Here is a 22,369-nt window from a genome sequence, read left to right on the forward strand (position 1 = left end):
GATGAATATTCATGTATGAATAAAGTACAACACTTCATTTTTTCCAGACGAATTCATGTGAATGTCATAATGAATTCATGTGACATTAAGACAACTGAAATAGTAAGAATGAAGCTTTCAAGCAACCACCACCTGTAGAGTCACAAAATAAAGCTGTTTTATGGGCTACCACATTAAATATTAATCTCATGTACATTGTACTTGGCCAAAATCCAACAATTATGAGTAAAAGTACACCCATAAATGCATGGATTACAATTCACGTAACCAAATCAAACTAACTCAGTATATTCCACTCAGATACACGGTTTGAGGTTGGATAGAGGTCAGATCTGTGTACATCTCACCCTCCCCAGACACCACCACCAAGTGGGATATATTGGGTTTGTCTGGTTTTAGGTGGGGTTTTAGGGTAGGATGTATACAGATATGACCTCTACTCCAAACAGTAAAACAGTTGTTTCCATGAAAACTATAATCTGTACACACACGAGTCAGTGCAGAGATGATCTAATCAAGATTCGGTAATTCTTAGTGACCCTCCGAGCTCGACGGGTACGAGTGGGATGAACGAATGCAAAACGTCTGTAATCAATGGTCTGTAACTCGGCTCGGGTTGTACACATAGCACGGCTACGGCAGCAACCTATTTATGAAAAACAAATGGGAAAAAGGTTAAATTTGAGTCAAAAATATATAAACCAAAGGATCATTGGCCCACCGGTTCCCGGGTTACAAGTAGATCCCAGCCTCCCCAGAGGTCAGTATTTGCCGTATATAAATATTATATATTTCAAAGAAAAATCAAGGATTAGTCATGTGATTAAACGATTTAAAGCCGAATTAAAAAGAATGTACTAACTTGATACAAGTGTTTCAAGTCCATTGTATCTCTAATCACGGGATCAACAATGCTAGGAAGCTTCGATCGGTCCGTTAGCTGCGGCATTGCCTGTTTATCGAACGCAACATTTACTAGTTTAAGGTTCGAAAAGTAGTTTTAATGGCGATTTAAGATAACGATGATCGATTCTATTGCATACCCATGTGACAATAGATTGGCATTGAGATGGTGACATTTTCTCCACGGGTTTTCTTCCTATCAAAAGCTCGAGTAGTACAACCCCAAATGCGTAGACATCACTTTTATCTGTAAGTTTACCTGTAAAATTTACTGTTTTATATCTCTAGAATTAATGAAAACAGTAGACAAAGATTAGAAAACGAACGATTGCATACCGTCCAAGAGGTATTCCGGAGCTACATAACCTAACGTTCCTGAAAGCTTTACGTAGTTCTTGCCATGAATCCCGCCCGTGATGGCAAGTCCGAAATCAGAAAGCTGAATCGAGTCAAACATCATTAGGTAAAACAAAAAGAGTCCACTTTCCAAAGTAAGTGTCTACTTGATGCAGAAAATTATACTCATTCTATTATTAAGGGTAAAATTGTCATTTAATTATATAAAAATGTAATAATTGCACATTTCTAAAATTGTGTGCCTTTTTCATCAGGGAGTAACCATTAAGATAAGTGGAACCCCTTGAATCTCTCTCTAAAAGATCCCTTACAGATATCATCGAGATACCTACATATATACAGGTTTGAAGGTCTGTGTACAACAAACTCCAATAACAACGACTATGAGTTGGGGTTGTTTACTTACAGCTTAATGAGCTTAATGGTCTTTACAGCTTATTCGCTCATCCATATAGGAGTGTTTCTTTACAGTTTAATAGTTAAACCATTAAGCCAAAATTGGCTATAGGGAATAAGTCAGGATCCCTCACTTGTCCCATTAAGCCGCCTCAAACAAATTAACACGATCCAAGAACATCGTTCTCCCGTCCCCACAGACAGGCAAATTTATACGTTAGACAACTTAATCCATATAGGACTTAATGGAAAAAAAAGTAAACAACTTACTTTAGCATTGAAGTTGGAACCTAGAAGAATGTTCGACGATTTCAGATCTCTATGAATCACAGGCGGGCTACAACGCTCGTGAAGATACTCTAGTCCTCTATTCGATCCAAAAAGATACAAAAAACCCATATATTAATCATCAAGAATCAACAAGATCCAAGAACGTAAAGATAAATAAATCAAGAATCAACACGATCCAACAACATAAAAGATGAATACGAGCAATGGGAATGAATTTATACCTTGCAATATCGAGTGCAACTTTCATTCGGTGCTGCCAACTTAAACCAGATCCATGAGACGGACCTTAGTAGTATAGAAAACAAGCAACATAAAAAGAAATCTATAAGCAATCCTTATCGTTCTTCGGTTGTTGGTTGTTTTTAGAAAAACGAAAAGAGAATTTACCATGCAACTGGGACTCTAAGGAACCGTTATGCATCATTTCATAGACCAAAAACCTGGTCTCACCATGTATGCAATAACCCAAAAGATTAACAATGTTCTGATGCTGAACTCTGCTTAAACAATTGATCTCATTCTGCAAACAAACCACATAATTGGAAAGAAGTCTACAGTTCTTAGAAGTATGCTCATCATACTTCAAAACCAAACAAACCCATTATATCCCACCTTGACCTAGATCTGGCAGTATGATGTATGCAGACTTGACCTCTACCCCAAAGAGTAGGGCGGTAGTATGAGACATGCAGACATGATCTCTATCTCAAAGAGTAGAACAACAATATGATGTATGCGGATCTGACTTCTAACCCAAAGAGTAGAGCGACATATGATGTACGCAGACTTTATCTCTGTTCCAAATAGTAGAGCGGTCATATGATGTATGCATGTCTGACTTACCCCAAAGAGTAGAGCGGTTGTATGATGTTCACAAACTTGATTGATATCCCAAAAAGTAGAACGATAGTATGATGTATGCAGACTAGACTTCTACCCCAAAGATTAGAGTGATAGTATGTATATGCAAACTTGAGTAGAGCAACTCTATGATGTACTCACACCTGATCTTTATCCCAAATAGTAAAGTAGGCAGTATGATGGATGCAGACATGACTTCTACCTCAAAGCCCAAAGAGTAGAGTGGGCAGTATGATGTACGCAAACATAACCTCTACCCTAAAGAGTAAAGCAGCAGTATTATGTACGCAAGCCTGATCTCTACCCTTTAGGGTAGAGGTCCAATATGATTAATGCAGATCTGACTTGAACCCCAATGAGTAGAGCGGCAATATGATGTATGTAGACCCAAAGTCTACCCCAAAGAGTAGAACGGCATTATAATGTAAGGAGACCTCACTTCTATTCCAAAGAGTAAAGCGGCAATGTGATGTATGCGGACCCCACCTCTACCTCAAATAGTAGAACGGTAATATGATGTTCGCAAACCCCACCTCTACCCCAAAGAGTAGAACGGCATAATGATATATGAAGACCGCAGATCTGACATCCACCCAAAAACCTCTACCCCAAAGAGTAGGAACAGCAGATCAAACCTCAAAAGTTACCTCAAATCCTCTTTGGGCATCTGGTCCACCACCATGGATTCTTTTCACAGCTGCAAGGAAATGATCATTAAAACAAGCCTTGTACACACTCCCAAATGCTCCATGGCCTATGATATTGTCTTCATGAAAACCATTTGTTGCAGACACTAACCACTCGTATTCGATAACGGTCACCGATCCCTTCTTACCAGCCATTCTCAAAGGATTAAATTTATCCAAAATTGGACCAAGTGACAACCCTTTTAAAGCATCTATGAGTATATACAACAAAAAGTTGGTCAAGATCAGAAAATTGTTCATAATTTTGGTCAATGAAAAAGATAAAGATACCTTGACTTTGTTGGGCTTTGTTCATATTAGAGGTTCTTTTTGAGGATTTGAACCTATAGATCCAAAAGCATGATAACAACAGCAGAATTGCAGCAAGAAGAGATGAAGCAACAATGAGTGCTACAAGAATCTTCTTGTTCAAATCCTCATGGTGAATTACTCTGATTTCTGATACTCCTGTTTTGCCAAGAAACCTAATCAATAATTTGTAAAGCAAAACCGCCATGATCACACCTTTTGGTTCATCAAAAAAGTAAAATTTTCAGACCAATATATCAAGAGTTCTCGAGTGAGCCATTTTATCAAACAGATGAACTGCATTGAACTCGGAACAGAAGATCAACAACTGACCCATTTGATTCGTTTTCCAAATTTGTAAAAATGCATGTGGGTAACAAAGTGTAGAAGGATTTTCCTTAAAAAAAGATGAGATTTTCTGTGAAATACCTGGAGAAGGAGCTTCGTGTTCTGTGGGTATTTGAGAAAATGGAGGTTTTTTCTGAGTGGGAAGAAGAGGGTCAGCCATGGAAGAAAGAGGAGGGTCGGTGGTAAAAGCATGAATTGGGAGTGTAAACAGAGGAAAAGAACATAAAACCAAAATGGGTATCATGAAAAGAAGATTCATCTCCATTTTTCTGGAGAAAGATTCGTTTAGAATGGAAAGGGGGAGACAAAAGAAGAGAAAGGCAGCTAAGAATGGAGGATAGTCCCAAAATTTATGTGCTTTGTCCTTTGATGGTTTCATGCTTTGAATTTTGAAATGTTACCCCATTGTTCTTCCTCTTCAACTCTCTCTCTCTATCTCTATATATATATAATATATATAATATGTATATGTATAATTGAATACAATAATTTGAATATCCATGAAATTCAATCATTCAATCTTTATTTGAATATAAATCAAGGCTAAATGATGATTCTCTTGTATTTTCTCTATTTTAACATACAAGATGGTATAGTTATTAAAATAATAAATTGCTAAAATCCTTCGTTTCTCTATCTTAGTATAGTTGTAAGAGATACTTTAATAATAACCACCAAATCACGCATAATATCACATGTGACTTTACACTAACGGTCAACATAAAGGTGTGTGGACGACATGGTCCCGCGACCTTCAAAGTTGCATGAATCACGTATGACTTTACATGTGGTTTTAGTGTAAAATCACATATGATTCGACCGTTCTTTTATTTGTTTTGTTAGTTACTGTTCTCATACGAATGTGACTTTAAATAATTAATATATTTGAAAACAAAAGAGAATAGGGTTTTAAATTAATTACAAATAATACATTTTTAATCAAACATGATCGTTATGTTTGTCTGATTGTTATATTTGTAATTGTTTATTTTCCTTTTCAATCAGTACTTTTGGATTTACTCTTATTTTTAAATCATGTGATACTCGTAAAATCATCAAAGTCAAGGTACATTTTCATCACATTCTTGAATGATACAAATTGTCGTTGTGTGCAATGAACTTGGCAACTTTGTATTTGACAGCTGTGATTTCAGTATACTAACCGAACCCCATTACCTGTTCTCAATAGATGCAAGAAAAGGTGGCTTGGTTAGCGGACAAGGTCGAAAGTGGCATGATGGACGGACTTTGGCAGCTTTTATCTTTTACTGTATACAAAATGAACCATGTTACCTGTTTTCAGTAGCCGCCAAAAAAGTGACTGGATCGTCGATCAAGTTTGAAAGGGTACGATAGATGAACCTTGTAACTAGATCTTGAAAAAGTGACTTAATCACCGAGCCATTGAATTGTTCCAGCAGAAAAACGATTAAGTTTTCAAAACGATGTATCGGGTTCAAATCTGGTTTTATTATCATCTCCTAAGATATTACAATTTACCTCTCTCATGATGGTCATAGGCTGACACATAGATGTTTTGAAGGATAATACAAATGCTTTTACAAGTGTAAAAAGAGTTTAATGATTTGTTTTGTGTACTTAAATGTCTTATTAATGATACAATAACTTTATAAGATGAATAAATTTTTTCTAAAAGCATATTTCATTATTATTTATTTATTTAATAAGATTAATTAGAAAAATATTAAGAGAAGACATTACTAACTTTTATTAGTTTTTTTTTAATTACATGACTTTATAAAAACACAATATTTATCAATTAAATATTTTTATTATTGTTTATCAAATTAATTAATACAAATAATTTGACAAAAGCAAATGTTAATCATGTGGCTTTGTTGACGATTTAGTTATTTAATTAGTTAAAAATATTATATTTATGACTAGTTTAAAAAAAAAATTAATTAATTATGACTGTCATAATACAAAGATATAGCTAATAAGTTATATTTTGTGGTAACGAAGGTTTAAATGCGATGACTCCGGACTACTTGCGAAGCAGGTGATTATACTAAGATTAGTCGAATCGCATAGCGAGTTTTCTTTTGGTCTAAAATCTTTTTGTCATCAAAGTTACATTTTTATGTTTTAACTAAAAAATAATCATAAATAATGTCTGTTTTCCTCTCTCAACCAACGTGAGATCTTAAAATCCACCCCCTTAAAGCCCAACGTTCTTGCTAGCATCCCAATTTGGTTCTTGACTCTGATATTATCTGTAACGTTCCAAGTCTGAAAAGCAAGAGACTAACTTAATAACTTCTGATTCAACTTAAAAACATGGTAAAAATTATTGGTAGCCCACAACTGTAAGCTTATAAGAAGCTCATAAATCTCATTTTCTATTCATACGGAACGAGTTATTACAATTTTAATCTTTAGTCGGCTCGCATAGCGGGTTGGATATTCAAGTTAATAAAAAAAATTAAATATATTACATTTAATTAATTAAATAAAATAAAAAGGTGGGGAAAAAGTGGAGAGAAAGCAATAACTTTATCCATGGAAAAAGGGTGGAAATGGGCTGCCACCCAACCCAACCATCATGTGGCGGTTATCAAAACCTTCCTTCCCCAAAACTGCTTCAGAGGTTTTAAGAGGCTATGAAATGACAAAAATGCCCCTCTGATGCAGGTGCTGACTTTACAACCTTTTCTGGCAAAACTATAAAAGGAGGCATGCGTTGGCTGCAAAAACCAAGTTATCAGCTTTTTGTTTTGCCAACTTTATGCAAAGGCGACTTTCCTATTCTGCCCCTTACCAATCGAGGGGTATTTTTGGTATTTTGAATTTCTTCAATTGTTGTTGTGGGTGAAGTCACATGTTCCTTGTGTTGTTCCTTTTGTTGCTTCCAAAACAAGGTTGTACATATCATTTTATATTGTTGTCTCTTTTGCTAACGAGGGGGTATTTTTGTCATTTACAATTATGTTTTTGTTTTAATTATATATATATATATATCTATATATATATATATATATACGCATGTGTACATGTATCTATATATACACATGTATATATATATAAGGACGAGTTCAAATGAAAAGACAGTCAACTTACGAGAAGTGTAAAATCACATATGATACACACACGCCGCATAGACCAGCCATTATGTGCATGTTTTCCCACGCCCCCGGTTGCATTGACCAGTCATATGGGTACGACTCCTTCTTGACTTGTTATAGCACATATGATTCTTTTTTAAAATTACATATAATTCGACCATTTTCACACTTTTCATAAGTTGGTCGGAAGAGCATGGTCTTCCTTGATACATACATGTGTATCTAGGGATGTAAACGAACCGAATGTTCAACGAATCATTCGTGAATCGTTCGGCTGGAAGTTTTCGTTTATGTTCGCTTATTTAAAAAATGAATGAACACGTACACATCTTTTTTTTTATTAACCTGGATATCCAACCCGCTATGCGAGCCGACTAATCTCAGGACGACCACCTGCTTTACAGATAGCCCGGAGTCACCGCATTTGAATCTATGTGGCCACAAGAGAATTTTTAAACCTCCTTGAAATTTGAACATGGGACCTCCTAGTATTTTTGACCTTTGTAGTCAAGCTCAAACCAATCAGGCACCACCCTTATGATTTGTACACATCTTTTTGTCCATTTAGTTAAATGAACAGACATGAACAATGGTATTGTTCGTTCGTTTATTTATATTCGTTTGAAGATATATAAAATGATAAAAACTCATTTTTTTTCCTTGTTTTCAATGTGTTGTCGTTTTGATGGTACGGTACACACAACAATAAAAGATTGTGTAGGTGGCCAAGTACCGAATCAAACCAACCAAATGAAAGTAGCCTATTAAAATTAATGGCAAATTACATAATGAAAAATAAAATATTTTTATTAAAATTTTATTTTATTTTGACGAACATATTTTCAAAAGATATATTAAGTGTTTAGGGTAAATTGCATGAAAATGTAACATACTTTGTCTTGATTCGAGTTTTGGGTAACATACTTTCAAACATTTAAGTACGCAGGTAACCAGTTTAGAAATTAATTGATTACCAATGATGATGCAACATCTAACTCAATATTATTTAGATAGTGACATGGACTTTTTTTTTGAAAACCGAACAAAAAATAGGGGGACTCAACCGTCTTCCTACCAACAATAAAAATGCAACATTTACGAACAAAAAATATAAAAAAAAACTTGGATCAAACAATCAAAATGAATAACATTATATATAATTAAGAACTAAAGATAGCATAAGTAAGGGGCTGTTTACCAAAAACTTACCCGATAAATGCTTATCCGTACAATTAAACACTATTACTTACTTATCGGATAAGATTTTTGTCTATTAAAACGGCACCGTATGCAATAATTTATATTATAAGCTCTTATCGTGGTAAGAGTCGTCGCATTCACTTACAGGGTAAGACTTTTGTTCCTTGTCTTGCTCTTACCGAGTAAGATTCTTGGTTTTTGTCATATTCATCCGATAAGGTAATATGATTTGGTAAGCACTTACTCGGGTAAGCGTTTAGTAAACGGCCTCTAAATAAGTCAACGGTTTAACGTAGTTCCACGATCGCAAGGATGTGTGTGTTAACACATGAAAGGGAGGGGGGTTTTTCCCGGAAAAGGATTATAACCGAAATCAATATCTGCTTAAGCTTGAATAAGCTTCTCACTGATACTTTATATGTTTATGTCAACTAATTATGGTTTCAAAGGAATTCCAAAACGAACACGAAGCAAGAAAAACAATCGGGGGATCGCAACTCCTTATGCTATAAACCACCATCTCTCGTGCTTTCTCACTCGACGGGGATCAAATCCTGAAATCAAGGAAAACAGAGTTCATAGCATGACACAGTCACATTGCTACATGGGCATTATTATGCCAAATATGTAGAAAGTTTTTGTTAAGGATCTGTTTTTATCGTATGATATGACTATGTTGGATACAGGGACATGTATATGTCAAATTTTCGGAAATTCTATATTGCATTCGTGAAACGTTTTAGACATCTGAGACCATTTTTTCACATCGCTAGCATCTAAAAGTCACCCAAAATTTGTTGTTTTGTTATGTAATTTCCCCTTTTCGTAAAGAAACCAATAACAATAATTACATCGCGTTCAAAGTCAGGGTAGGAAACTTTCACATCATTATTAGATGTATAATATGTTAATTACATTTAATATTTTGAATTTGAAGTAATCTTGTAGAGGTCATCTCATAGCAATGTTCCATACATACATACATACATACATACATACATACATACATACATACATACATACATACATACATACATACATACACACACACACATATACATACATACATACATACATAGATACATACATACATACATACATACATACATACATACATACATACANATACATACATACATACATACATACATACATACATACATACATACATACATACATACATACATACATACATACATACATACATACATACATACATACATAGTTATCAATTTCATACATGTTTCAGCCAGACTAAAGAAAGGGAATTTTTTCTTATATTAATAAGTTTTTGAGTTTATTATAATTGTCATTAATCTTAATGTCCTTTTTTATGAGGCGTTGTTTGTGGCTTATAAACAGACATTCATTCGATCCATATAAATCAATCCTAATTAAATGTTAACATTAATGAGGTGCACTTAAATCAGTTCTTTTCTAAAGCGCAATTCATGGTTGGCATGAGATTAAAAGTGATAATATGCTTTTCTTCATAACTTCATTTCTTACATGATTCTTCTCCCATATATATATATATATATATATATATATATATAGAGAGAGAGAGAGAGAGAGAGATGTGAGTTATTACTTTGAGACCAATGTGATACCAATTGTGGTACTACTGTAATACCAACTGTGTTACCACTGTCACAAGTAGATCTGTAGTGGTCGATTATCGGAGACGGGGTCTTGATCAAACAAGATTACCGGAGGAGGTCACCGGAGTGGTGGTGGGTGCCGGAGAAGGCCACCAGATTTGGTCCATGTGTGTGTATATATACATATATCAAAATAATTACACTAATTAAAGTAAATTGAAATATTAAACTAATTAAAGTAAATTGAATAATCAACACAGTTTACTAATTTACCATTTATTTTATTTTGGTAAATAACATTAATTATCTAAAATGATCGGTTCATATTTGATCTTACAGTTACCATAAACTATCTAGTTCTCATTTGATTAGGCATATATATATATATATATATATATATATATATATGTGTCTGTGTGTGTCTGTGTGTGTCTGTGTGTGTATATATATATATATATGTGTGGGGGAGGGTTGAATTTACGTGAGAACAATTTGTTTTCGTAAGAACTGCGTGACCACTTTTTTATACTTGAAACTTCACAGTAAAAAACTCTGAAAGTAAAAAAAAACGAACTTTCACCCAAAAAAAAACACCGTGAAAGTGTGAATGTTACATTCATAACGTTTTACTGTAAAATTTCAAGTATAAAAAAATGTTCTCATAGATCTCACAAAAACAGACTGATCTCATCCAACCCTAATCTCTCTCTATATAATTTAATAAATAATTTTATTTATTTAATTTGGATAATTAAAATTCGAGTAAAAATGCAAAGGGTGGAAAAAAAATGGCGTTGACTACTTGATTTGCATTGAATGATGGCACGTAAAAAGAAGGGTTATTGAATTCAACTCCCAACTGCACACACACACCCACACTCCCCAACACTCGTCCACCCTTTTCGCTTCTTTTTCGAAATAATTAGCGTCCGGTTTTTTAAAAATCTTATTTGAGATGATATTATAGGATATATATTTTATTTTCTTTATTTCAAAATAAATGTCTACATTACTATTTTAATTTATTATAAAATAAATATTTACTTTTAAAAGTAAATGTCAACTTTTTCATTATAATCTTAATTATGAGATAGAAAATTTTATTCTATATAGTTAAGAGTAAAATTGTCATTATTATTAATTAAAAAGTGTAATAACTACATATTTTTAAAAGTATGTGCATTTTCATAGCGAGAAACTTTTTTCATCTAATTAATGGTACAATGAGAAAGTTATAACTTATTTTTTAAAGAAGATATTTATTTTGAGATAAACTAAAATGGAAACGTGTATACTTAATTTGGGACTGAAAGAGTTTAAAAATAACAGTTTTGCTTGTTTTTTAAGGCAATATTTTGTTATAAAAATACTTATTTTGGAATAAACTAAAATAATAACAGAACAAATTAGACCCATGTTGGGTTATCCTACGTACGAGATTTTTAGATATATAGTCTTAAATGAGATTTTAATTAAATCCATAACTCTTTCACGAGTATGAAACGATTTTTCATTTAATAAAATAGAAGGTCATGAATTAATTAAAAACTCATTAAAAGTCATTTCCCTAAATGATATTTTTTTTTTAACCCGCTATGCGAGCCGATTAATCTCAGAACGATCACATGTTTTGCAGATAGCCCGAAGTAACCGCATTTGAACCTCCGTGGCCACAAGGGGGTTTTTATTCCTCATTGGATTTGAACCTGGGACCTCCTGGTACTTTTGACCTTTGGAGCCAAGTTCAAACCAATCAGGCACCGCCCTTGTTGTTCCTAAATGACCTTAGGTTACAATGAGAATAAAAGTTATGGTTAGAACGTCAGAACAAAATTTCCATATAAATTTTATTTGCCTTCAACGATCTTTGTTTGTCTATTTTGATCATCGTGACAGAAACTTTAACAAATTTACAAATGTAAAAGTGATTAAATATGTGCAAGCATTCGTGAAATTAAATAAAAGTCGAGATAGAACTATATTGAAGTAGTTGAAATAAAATGAATGTAGGTAGCGGTGCATTTAGCCGGCTTCTTTATCAACTATTTGATACAGGGACGGACCTAGTATAGTGGTTATGGTGTCACATGCCACCGTATTATTTCTCCATCAAAGGGTAAAAGAAAATTAAGTTCATGAAGGTGTAACCGTACTAATTTGTTGTGTGTCACCGTATGTATTTTGAAATTACAATGAGAACAAGTTTTATTTGGTAAAGTTGGTTTGCAAGGCTTTTATTTCACCATAGACCGAAGTTCGAATCCTGTTAGTGTACTTTTTTTTCTTAGTCAAATGGTGTCATTATTTGAAAAAAATTATGGATCCATCCATGATTTGATAGACCAGTACATGTGGGAGACTGATATTTGATTAAGTGTCAACATTTATATTTATATTTGTTCCTAAAATAAGTATTTATTTTCAAACAAACAAATAACTAAATTACCAAATCTACCCCTTTAAATTAATTAACAAATCATAGTCTCTGACCTCCTAAGAAGTCAGGGGTTCAAACCTCACATTTGGATGTTCGAGTTTATTTGTTACATTTGTCGTATATAAATATTATACACTTCAAAAAACATTATTATTTCACTTACTAGATTAGCACGAGATAATAAAGGTATCTTATCAGTAAACACCTACTACAATCATATCCGGTCAATACCAACACACACCAAACCAGATGCTAATCATGTCAATACTTATTCAATTTGTGTTGATAATTAATATGTCAAGAGTAAATTACATTTTTCGTTCTTATGGTTTGTTAAAAATTACGATTTTTTTTCCTGTAGTTTAAAAGTTGTGGTTTCCATCCCTATAATTTGTAAATCATTGTTATTTTTGTTCTTATAATTTATAATTTATTGTTATTTTGATCTTTATAGCTTACTATTTTGATCACTCTTATGTCAATAAACCATCTAGAAGGTCAAAACAAGAGTTGACCAATGACCATGCAACTTTGCATGGCGTTGAATGTCACGTCCTCTATAAATACTCTTGTTCTTTGCTGTTATCCCTTCATGGTCAAAAATGGTCAAACCACAGAAGTCGGTAATACTACAATTCTTATTGCTTTTCTCCATCGCCACCGTCGGCAGCCGTCCAACCACCATTCGCCGCCGTAGTCTATCACCAAATTGTGACCCAATTTTTGGAGTCTGTAGTGATCAATGGCCTTTCCTCCGCCGCCAAATTCCGCCGGTCGTCCTCCCACCACCGGCGGATTCTGATCCGTCATTCTCGCCGTTAGTCACCTCCCCACCACCGCCACGCTACACCCTTCCTCCACCATCGGATTCAGATCCGTCTTTCTCACCACTCGTTGCATCCCCACCACCACCACATCCATTTATCCCTGATCTGTCACCGTTTGATCATGATATAAGTACAGCTCCACCGCTAGTGGCGTCGTCGTTTTCACCACCGGCTGTCGCTGACGAACTCCCACCAGAGATCTCTCTACCACCACCCGCACAAGACAGCATGCAGCCAGAACCCTTTAACGTCCCAGCACCACCACTGGTTCCGATAGTATCTCAGCCATAAGAAATCACAATGCTGCCACCAGTGGATGCAAGTGCAACCACGGAACCACGGCTGCCGCCGGCCGTGATGCAATCTCCTCCAGCAGCTTAATAGTCGAGATCTATTATCAGATGTTATTATCAGTGTACCAGAGTTTAGTAAGATTAAGCATATGTATGCTACTATCTGTGTACTGTTTTCTTGTCGTAAAAAAGATTAAATTAAATTAAATTATCCACCAAAGTCGTATTATCTATCCACAGAATTTTGGATGTGTTCTAGTAGTAGTCAAAATCTGAAATCATGATATACCTGTTATCGTGATGTATAGGAGTGCGGTTCATATAATAAAACAACCTATTTTTATGATACCATAAAATAACACTGAACCTTCACAGCATTTTGCTGTAAACACACAAAAAAACCATCAAACATTCACTGCAGTAAAGATTCAATGTGTGATATTTGGCATTCAAAAGTTTGGCAAATAACACCGTTATTTTCTCAAGAACCGCAAAACGTTGTACAACGGCTATAGCAACACGATTAACCCCCCCCCCCCCCGAGTCCCATGTTTATTGCAAAACTAGAATAGGACAAGTCATGACTGAGTGGAGCAAAACGTATCAAAATAAATGGAACAAAAATCTGGGGGATTTGACAAAATTAGTAAATTACTAATCTGTCCTTATCAAATAAAACGCTAAAACCTTCCACGATTCTTTCACCAGCCTACCTCACTCTTGTCCGTCCAATCCCATCTGCATACCAGATGCATCCTTAAAAGACCAAGAAAACCATACAAGACAGTTTTTAAGGGCTGATTATTAGCGCTTTTAGAAAGCACCGATCAAAAGGACGAACAGACGAATTAAATCACTAAATCAAACGGACCCGTATATCCCATATAGATCAAGCGAACCTAGTATATCTTGCCACTACCTCAAAGAAAAATATAGGTAGAGAATCTATGGTGCATGACTGGGAGTCTGCTGCAAGAAAGCAGGGTACAAACCCTTGAATGGAAAGATGTTTATAATCCTTATGATGTGAAAAGCAAACGTTAACTCGGAATTTAAAGCTTGTAATCTGCGCTATCTCGAAGACCAAGTTCTGCAAGACAAAAACTATAAGAATCCCAGTCGGTTCTTCGAAGATACTTCAGTAGTTTCTTCCTCCTTTGTACCATCGCTTGAAGACCCTTTCGAGAATGTTTATCCTGCACCATTTTCATCGTCTTATTTACAGCAAAATCAAAAAAACAGGGTAATGATCATGTCAGGACATGGTTGACACGAATTGAATGAAACATATATTTGATGGAAGTTTATTCACATACCAAGGGTGTTAGCTGGGAAATGGCTAAACATGCTAAATCGTTAAAAAAATCTGAAATGTATGTCTGGGCGATCGAGTAATTACGGGGTTTGTTTGGTTGGTTTTTCATTAAGTCTTGTATGGTTAAAGTTGTCTGTGTGGATTAATCTATCTATATAGTTTGGAAGGGTTTTCTCATAGATGGAAGGAGCATTTTATTAATTCGGATTGACATGACTGGAAAAATCATAGCTTTCTGCATAAAGCTCCCCCTAGAAGCTTCCTGAATAAGCCACTTTCTATGCCACTACCAAACACTAGAGTCGTCTATAGCTGACCGCGTAAACTGCAAGTCTCATTAAGCTGCTAAGAATCAGGCCCTAAATCTCCAGGAATCCATTTTCGTTCTTCCATTCTAGAGCTTCTCTCGCTTTTGGAGGGGGATCGCACGAGGGGCTATTAGCTCAGTGGGTACTATGTTCTATTTTACAAGTCTATCTATACAAGAAGATCATATAAAAAATGTAACCGATTCTTTCGTTTTTTTGGGACATTGGCCATAGTTATTTATTACTCCCTCCATCCCAAAAAGTGTCTACATTTCTATTCATGTTTGTCCCAGAATAAGTGTCAAGTTTCAAAATTATATAACTAAAATCTCAAATTTACCCTTAATTAATGCACAAATATTAAAGACTTTGTGAAGAGAGATAAATTAATTAAGGGTAAAGTTGTCATTTGATTAATTAAAAGTGTTATAATTATGCATGTGTAAAACTGTGTGGCATTTCTATTGTGAACATTTATTTTGGGACGAAGGGAGTACTATAGAATATAGATCATGTATTCATGCCTTTCAAAATGTGAATTATAGCATTCACTATGGCTATATATGCTAAATTGTTTTAAGAGCATCTCCAACAGGTATGTTATATTTCATCTCCTTTTCCAAATTTGGAGATTTCTCCATTCAAAATTTCTAAAATAGCATAGCTGTTGGAGATGCTCCAACTTTTTTGGGGAACAAGGGCCACCGAAAAGAATCTCCAATATGAGAAAAATTACTACATCACACTAATCTCTCAACCCACCCCCAAATCCTCAATAAATAAACACTTAAAGTGCAATTAATTGGGAGGCTTTGGTTTCAAGGCCTCGGTGAATTTCACTCCACCTTTTATTGCCCTGCCTACGTGTGTCATGATTTCATCCAAAATTTTCTCAATAAACCGTAACTCTTGATGCATTAGTGATTTTTACTTACTGCTTCATAGATTAAGTACCCTTATAATATAAAAGTTTTACCTAATTGCTTTATAAGATAGTATAGATACAGCCCATGATGAGTTTCAATAATTGCTCCATGTACAAGGGGACTCGTAATCTAGAAAAGAAGTTTTAATAGCATACAACTGATTGAAAAAATAGGCAAAGGAACTTCAGTTAAACACTTTTGCTACAATATAAATTAGATGGTTACCTTTTTGTGTAGAATGGTAGCAAGGTGCTTGATCTTTGTAGTGAGTTGTGCCACTGAAAATAATAAGAAAAGAAGGCACAAAACGTTGGCATACAGTCGCAGACATAAGGAGACACTCTGTTGTTTATAAAAGCATGCCTATAATAGAAAAGTATTGACTGCAAGCACGGTTTTGAATGACTTCATCGTTGCTTCAATGCTTTTGGAGAAGTAATTGGCAAACTCGAACAAAAATTGCAAAAATCATTGCTGAAATTCCATTTGATGACAGATTTGAAAATGGAAAATAAGCGAAATGAAGCATTACAGTAAGGGCCCGTTTGGTTTGTGGGATTTGGTGGGCTTTGGAATTGGATTCCATTCTTATCCCGCGTTTGGTTTAAAGGAAAGTCTGGGGTTGAAAATCCCACAAACATGGGATTTAGAAATCCCACGGGGTAGTTGGTATTTTACAGGATTTCACAGGATTGGTTTGTAATACTGTTTTAAAATATATTAAAGCACTTGTTTTGTAATAATCATTTAATAAAGAGGTAATTTATTTATTATTATAATTTTTTATAATTTGCTTTTATAAATTACTTATAGAGAATGGAATTCAGTTCCATTCAAAATCCTACAAACCAAACGCACTAAAGATCTCTAATCCTTCCACGAAATCCAAATCCCTGGAAAAAGTTCCGTCAAACCAAACGGGCCCTAAGATTCATCTTATGGTTTTGTAGACTTATCAATAACTCGCATATAAAGAAAAATGGAGCTTCATGTGTTTTGTCCTTGAAGACCAATCATGTTGCCTTCAGAAAAAGAAGATAAAAAGGATGCATCTAATGGACTCAAAAACTTAAGAGAAGAGATGTGACTACTTGCCATAAAATATATAAAAAAATAAGGTCAGTCTGTGACTGTCATTACTGAAACAGAACAATAGAAACATCGGTTTCCATCAAGGCAAATTGCATGAAAATGTACCCTTCTTTGTTCCGGTTCCTATTTTGTGTAGGGTACTTTCAAAACCTTCATTTTGGTACCTCATGTGTGATATCTCAAACATCTAGACCAAAATACGTTACACAAAATAGGAATTGGATCAAAATGGGTTGCATTTTATTCATTCTCAAATGTAAATCAAGTACCTTAACTGTTTGTAATGTCACATCTGAGGTACCAAAATGAAGGTTTTGGAAGTATGTTACAAAAAATAGGAATCACATCAAAGTATGTTGCATATTCATGCAACTTGCCCATTTTATTAATATATTAGTGAATCGTTCACCTATTCTATTGATGTTTTCAAAACATGAATGCCTTTCTAGGGCATAATGTGACAGGAATCCTGGTAATGGTTACTAGTCTCCTAGCCAAAACAAAATGTAGATGATTTTTGTACAATATACAGTCCGTTGAGGAAAATTGAGCCAAAAACCCAAGTCTACGATACCAAAATCCGAATGCACAAATGTTTTATTGCATTTTAAGTAAAGACGCATAATGGTTTTTATCCAAGTAGCTAATGAAGCTGAAATCAGACTATACCTTGAACACGAGCGGATCCACAGTCAGATTCAGACATCTTAAATTTGTCCCTGACTTCTTTAAGCTGAAGCTTCTGTTTCTCGGAAGATGACATGTGATCTGGATGGAAGTACTGTACATATAAAAATATAAATTACTTCAATTATTAATGATAATACAAAATGAAAAACTTGAGTCATTTCAGCTCCATGCACTATCAAAATCAGCTCTACCCAAATCTTGAATTTTTTTTCCTAACGAAATCGAGGGTTTTACAATCGAAGTACATGATCCATTCCTGAAAGTTAGAAGAACCCCATCATCCTACCTAATATAGTAACACACGTGAGTCATGATTATCTAGTTTAGCATAAATGTCTCATCTAAAATAGAATTCAATTCAGATGCTCAACGAGGGACCATGTTAGCCAAATATTTGGCTAATGTTTCTACATATGTTCAACCAAAAGTACTATCTGACTTGATCAATTGAGCAAGACCTAGAGAAGAAAACAATTCCATTAGCAGGTAGCTTGAACATGAGACCTCACACATGATGCCAAATGTGAAGCCATGTTGACCACAGACCCAGATCCTCTTCAAGGAACACGTAAAGAATAAGTACAGACATTCAACTATATGAAGGCCCAAAAGTATAGATAGCCAAAATATTAAAGACTGAAACATAGACATAATATGGGAGCTTGCTAAAATCATCTTATACCACTACAAGAAGTATAAATGAGCTCCAAGGTGCTGAAAGGAGGGAAATCCCTTGTATACCCTTGTCAGTATATATACTACATGCCAGTATGGATCAGTAATTCATTGATGCTAAAGTAAAATAAAATAAGGGAGTTTGCTTCATAAACACAACCTTTTCAACTAAGCTTTCCTTCGGTGGCGATAACATAAAATTAGGAGTCCCAACAATCTGACCCAGTACGCTAAGTCTCTGAGCTGAAAGAAATGTACGATGAGTATGTAGAAGATAGACACAGTTCATCACACACATTGTACAACAGCAAATGTTAGAAAACACTTTTTTTCCAAAATGGATTACGAAAACAATTAATCTAATAAAGTAAACAATCAAATGGTATGATCTAATGCCCAGCAAAACAAATGAGCTGAAGTTTTACAAGCAAAGCGAAGAGACCTAATTTTGCAATTGAACTTTAGAGATCAAGCTTTTTTTTCTCTAAGAAATCTGGGCAAACAAAGAAACGTGAAATGCATTTTTATGATAGAACAATCGAGAAGACACATAAGTATCTGCATAACCAATTTCAGTATGATCCTTGTAAGAGAGTGTCAAAGAACTTGTAGTACAACATTTGACAGCAATACTTTGCATATAAACACACTAACAGAACAAAAGTTTGAATACTCCTGACCCATGTTCCCATCTATATGAGATTATACTTTCTAAGAAAAGCATTAAACTCAAGATCGGCAGGATGAAAAGACAAAACATGCAAATTTTAGTTGTCTAAAATATTCATATTACAAGACATTGCAGGGGCACAGCTCCCCTTTCGAACTCCAAAACTGGGTGCAGCATTGTGAAATTTGTTGAGGTTGCAACTTTTGATGTAAAGTGCAAATTGTTGATAAGTGCGAAGGGTATAAAAATTCAGGTAGCTGGAGGTAGTTTTGGTCTTTCTTAATTAAAGAGAGAAAACGCTCGGTTACTTAGAAATACTAAAAATACTAAAGGATCCAGGAAAAAAAAGGAAGCAATGGCTCCTAGTCTTCATTAGACAACAATGCTTATCTAACGATCATACTTCTAAATCAATCACGAAATCACCAATTTCTTTGCAACAAAAGCTTTCTAGATCAATTTGACGATTTCCTTCAAGCATGAAGGCGGTTCCATATCCTTCTCTGGACTCCCTTTATCTTTTACGGACAGTAGTATCCAACTCTCTTAGTTGTAATACAATAGTGGCATATTTAGATAGATATCTAGGCATTAGGGTAGTATTAAATATTTACTGAGCCATCTTAACTAATATTGCTTGAAAAGAAGGACCATGCATTCATAAGACTCCTGAAATAAATTTAATCGAAATCTAGGATTATTGATTACATATACAAACATTGTCAAACAAAAGAACCATGTTATTATATATGCTAACTATAAATAGAAGCACATACCTGCATTCGGCTTGGTCTTCTTCTCATCTTGAGAAAGATGGTAAAGACTCACTCTCAATTCCTTCATATAAAGGCCATGGCGATTCCTGTTCTCCTCTTCGTCAAGTTCCCTCAATTTCCTAAGCCTCTCGTTCAACTCTCCCAAGGAAAACCCAATTTTCTTACCACCTTTAACCTCAGGCCTCAAGTTCTTCAGATTCTTCCCTAAATCCCCGTAGCTATAATTCCTCACAAATTCTGTCTTCATCTCATCCGACAGCACATCTTTCTTATCCTTCCCAATCGACTCCGGCACTTGCTGATTCAAATCCTGCGGTCGCAGTTTCAAACTGTGTCTAAAAGCATCGCCAATAACTGACCTCTTACCTGGAACTTCAGGTTTTTGCGATTGCGATGAACTCGTCGCCTGGTTTTTTAAGCTCTGACTAATTGTTTTCAGAGAAAACGGCACCATGTTGGAACGGTCTTCGGAGCTAGACCCCGGGCCAGCTTGCTGCAGTACATTCCGTTTGTAAAGCTCCTGTAACGATATAGTTGGCGAAGAGGATGTCGGTGGTTTAACAGGGGAGCGGCGGAACTCGGAAAGATGTTTACGGATTTCTTCGTGAGAATCGACCTTCCGAGTTGGAGCATCACCAGCTCTAGGAGTAGAATCCAATAACGACGGCCTTCGAGGCGGTAACGGAGGCTGCGCTGTCTGTCTCAAACTAGCTTTCACGTCATCGAAATAAGATGACATTGAAGAAGAAGACTGTGATCGTGAAGGTGGAGTTCCATTTTCATGATTATCGTCAGAATTCGAAGAGGAGAATTCACGGAAGGATGTAGGGCTTTGAGAAAGGAGATAGCGATGTCTGCTCGGCCGGAGCCGCCGGCAGATCGCAGCTGCCACCATCGGCGATTTTAGTATTTTGAAACCCTAGTTTCAAAGCTGGGGGAAATATGGATTCCTCTTCGCTCTTCAGTCACCGAATTTAACACCTGATTTTTCATTTTCATTTTTCTTTTTGTTACTTTCACACGTGGATAATTTTCCTAATTTTTTAATTAATAAATGAGTAAATTACGTATTCCATTTCTCTGATTTGTTAAAAAAAACTAGTTATATATCCGTGTAATGTGGCGGGAGCCATAAATTTTAACGATTTTGAAGTTTCACTGGTTTTATTAGAGAATATTTAATGTTCTATAAGTTGCACTTGGTCTTTACATATTGATACAATTAAAATAAATAAGAGTTAAGGTTCCAATTACATTTTATCGATGGAAAAAATTGTATGATAGTTTAGAATCCAATATATTTAAACGACTCCACAAATGTATTCGATTTACACCAAGAGCAAAAAATCAAGAGATCGAGATTGAGACCGACAGTTCTAGAGCAATTGAATGAGAGATGAATGTGAGAACTTTTAATAACTCATGGTGAATATCAATTTGAATCTCAAATTGGGGATGGGGAGAAGACATAGAGGTATGAGAGAGTGAAGACATAAGTGAAAGGCGTCAAAAGTATATTGAAAACATGAAAAGAAAAAGTAATATTGTCCATTAGTAACATGTATTATATGTTGTTTTAATTGTAGATTAAGATATTTTAATACTGAAGGCACAAAGTAGTAGTACTTAATGCATTATGAGTTGTTTTTAAGACTTTCTGTATAAATATATAATACTTTGTGCATTAAAAATTGTTTTTAAGACTTTTGACAAATCTGGTTTACAAATTTGGTTTAGAAATTGTGTTTTTATTCTTATGGTTTATAATTTATTGTTGTTATTTTTTTTAATGATTTACAATTTATTATTGTTTTGGTTCTTATGTTTATAATTCTTTGTTGTTATTGGTCTCTTTATTCTTTAAAGGTAAAAATTAGTCCATAAATAAAAATAGCAATAAAATATAAATTATAAGGGCAAAAATCATAAATTTTAAACTGCATGGACAAAAACCGTAAATTCTAAACTGTATTGATAAAAATTAAAATTATTAACAATCCACGAGGATGGAAATGGTAATTTACTCTTTAATTGAATAAAATCATCTCCTTAAAATAGAAATTTTGAATATTTAAGATACGTTTAATCAACAATTATATCACAATTACGGATTACTGTCTTATACAAAACGCCCATTAAAACTTAATATTTAAGAGATAAAAATAATATTTAATTTCTCAAATGAGATGGCTTGGGTCGGATAACAAGTTTTTCGAGCTCGGCCCAGAAAAAAAAAAAACAAGAGGCTCAAGCTCGATTAACTTATAAAAATATATTCATTTTCAGTTAAGTGATTATTTATTTATGCGGTTTTTAATTTAG

The 22,369-nt window shown here is 34.6% G+C and overlaps 3 protein-coding genes across 4 annotated transcripts; 1 reads left to right on the forward strand and 2 right to left on the reverse strand.

The window, feature by feature from the left end:
* Positions 1-151: 151 nt before the first annotated feature.
* LOC112511253 (probable receptor-like protein kinase At1g80640) lies at positions 152-4,562 on the reverse strand. The gene is made up of 10 exons (XM_025116797.1): positions 4,233-4,562; positions 3,786-3,962; positions 3,456-3,706; positions 2,335-2,467; positions 2,169-2,232; positions 1,927-2,023; positions 1,240-1,342; positions 1,044-1,162; positions 863-952; positions 152-646 (listed from the first exon to the last, which is right to left on the reverse strand). Exons 1-10 carry the CDS (start codon positions 4,528-4,530, stop codon positions 515-517), a joined length of 1,464 nt encoding a protein of 487 aa, XP_024972565.1. The 5' UTR covers positions 4,531-4,562; the 3' UTR covers positions 152-514.
* An 8,515-nt stretch (positions 4,563-13,077) lies between these two features.
* Positions 13,078-13,593, forward strand: LOC112510968 (extensin-like). Its single transcript, XM_025116322.1, has one exon. The coding sequence runs from the start codon at positions 13,078-13,080 to the stop codon at positions 13,591-13,593; it is 516 nt and encodes a 171-aa protein (XP_024972090.1).
* Positions 13,594-14,019: 426 nt separating this feature from the next.
* On the reverse strand, positions 14,020-20,968 carry LOC112511254. 2 transcript variants are annotated; one of them, XM_025116798.1, is made up of 5 exons: positions 20,048-20,968; positions 18,762-18,844; positions 17,906-18,017; positions 16,370-16,422; positions 14,020-14,791 (listed from the first exon to the last, which is right to left on the reverse strand). In XM_025116798.1, the coding sequence occupies exons 1-5, from the start codon at positions 20,940-20,942 to the stop codon at positions 14,648-14,650; spliced, it is 1,287 nt and encodes a 428-aa protein (XP_024972566.1). In that variant the 5' UTR covers positions 20,943-20,968; the 3' UTR covers positions 14,020-14,647. The 2 variants fall into 2 exon arrangements, with proteins under 2 accessions (XP_024972566.1, XP_024972567.1); XM_025116799.1 differs by lacking the exon at positions 16,370-16,422 and having other exon boundaries at positions 14,711-14,791.
* Between the last annotated feature and the right edge of the window lie 1,401 nt (positions 20,969-22,369).

This window comes from Cynara cardunculus (assembly GCF_001531365.2).
Source record: "Cynara cardunculus var. scolymus isolate 2C chromosome LG 4, CcrdV1, whole genome shotgun sequence".
Classification (NCBI taxonomy): domain Eukaryota; kingdom Viridiplantae; phylum Streptophyta; class Magnoliopsida; order Asterales; family Asteraceae; genus Cynara; species Cynara cardunculus.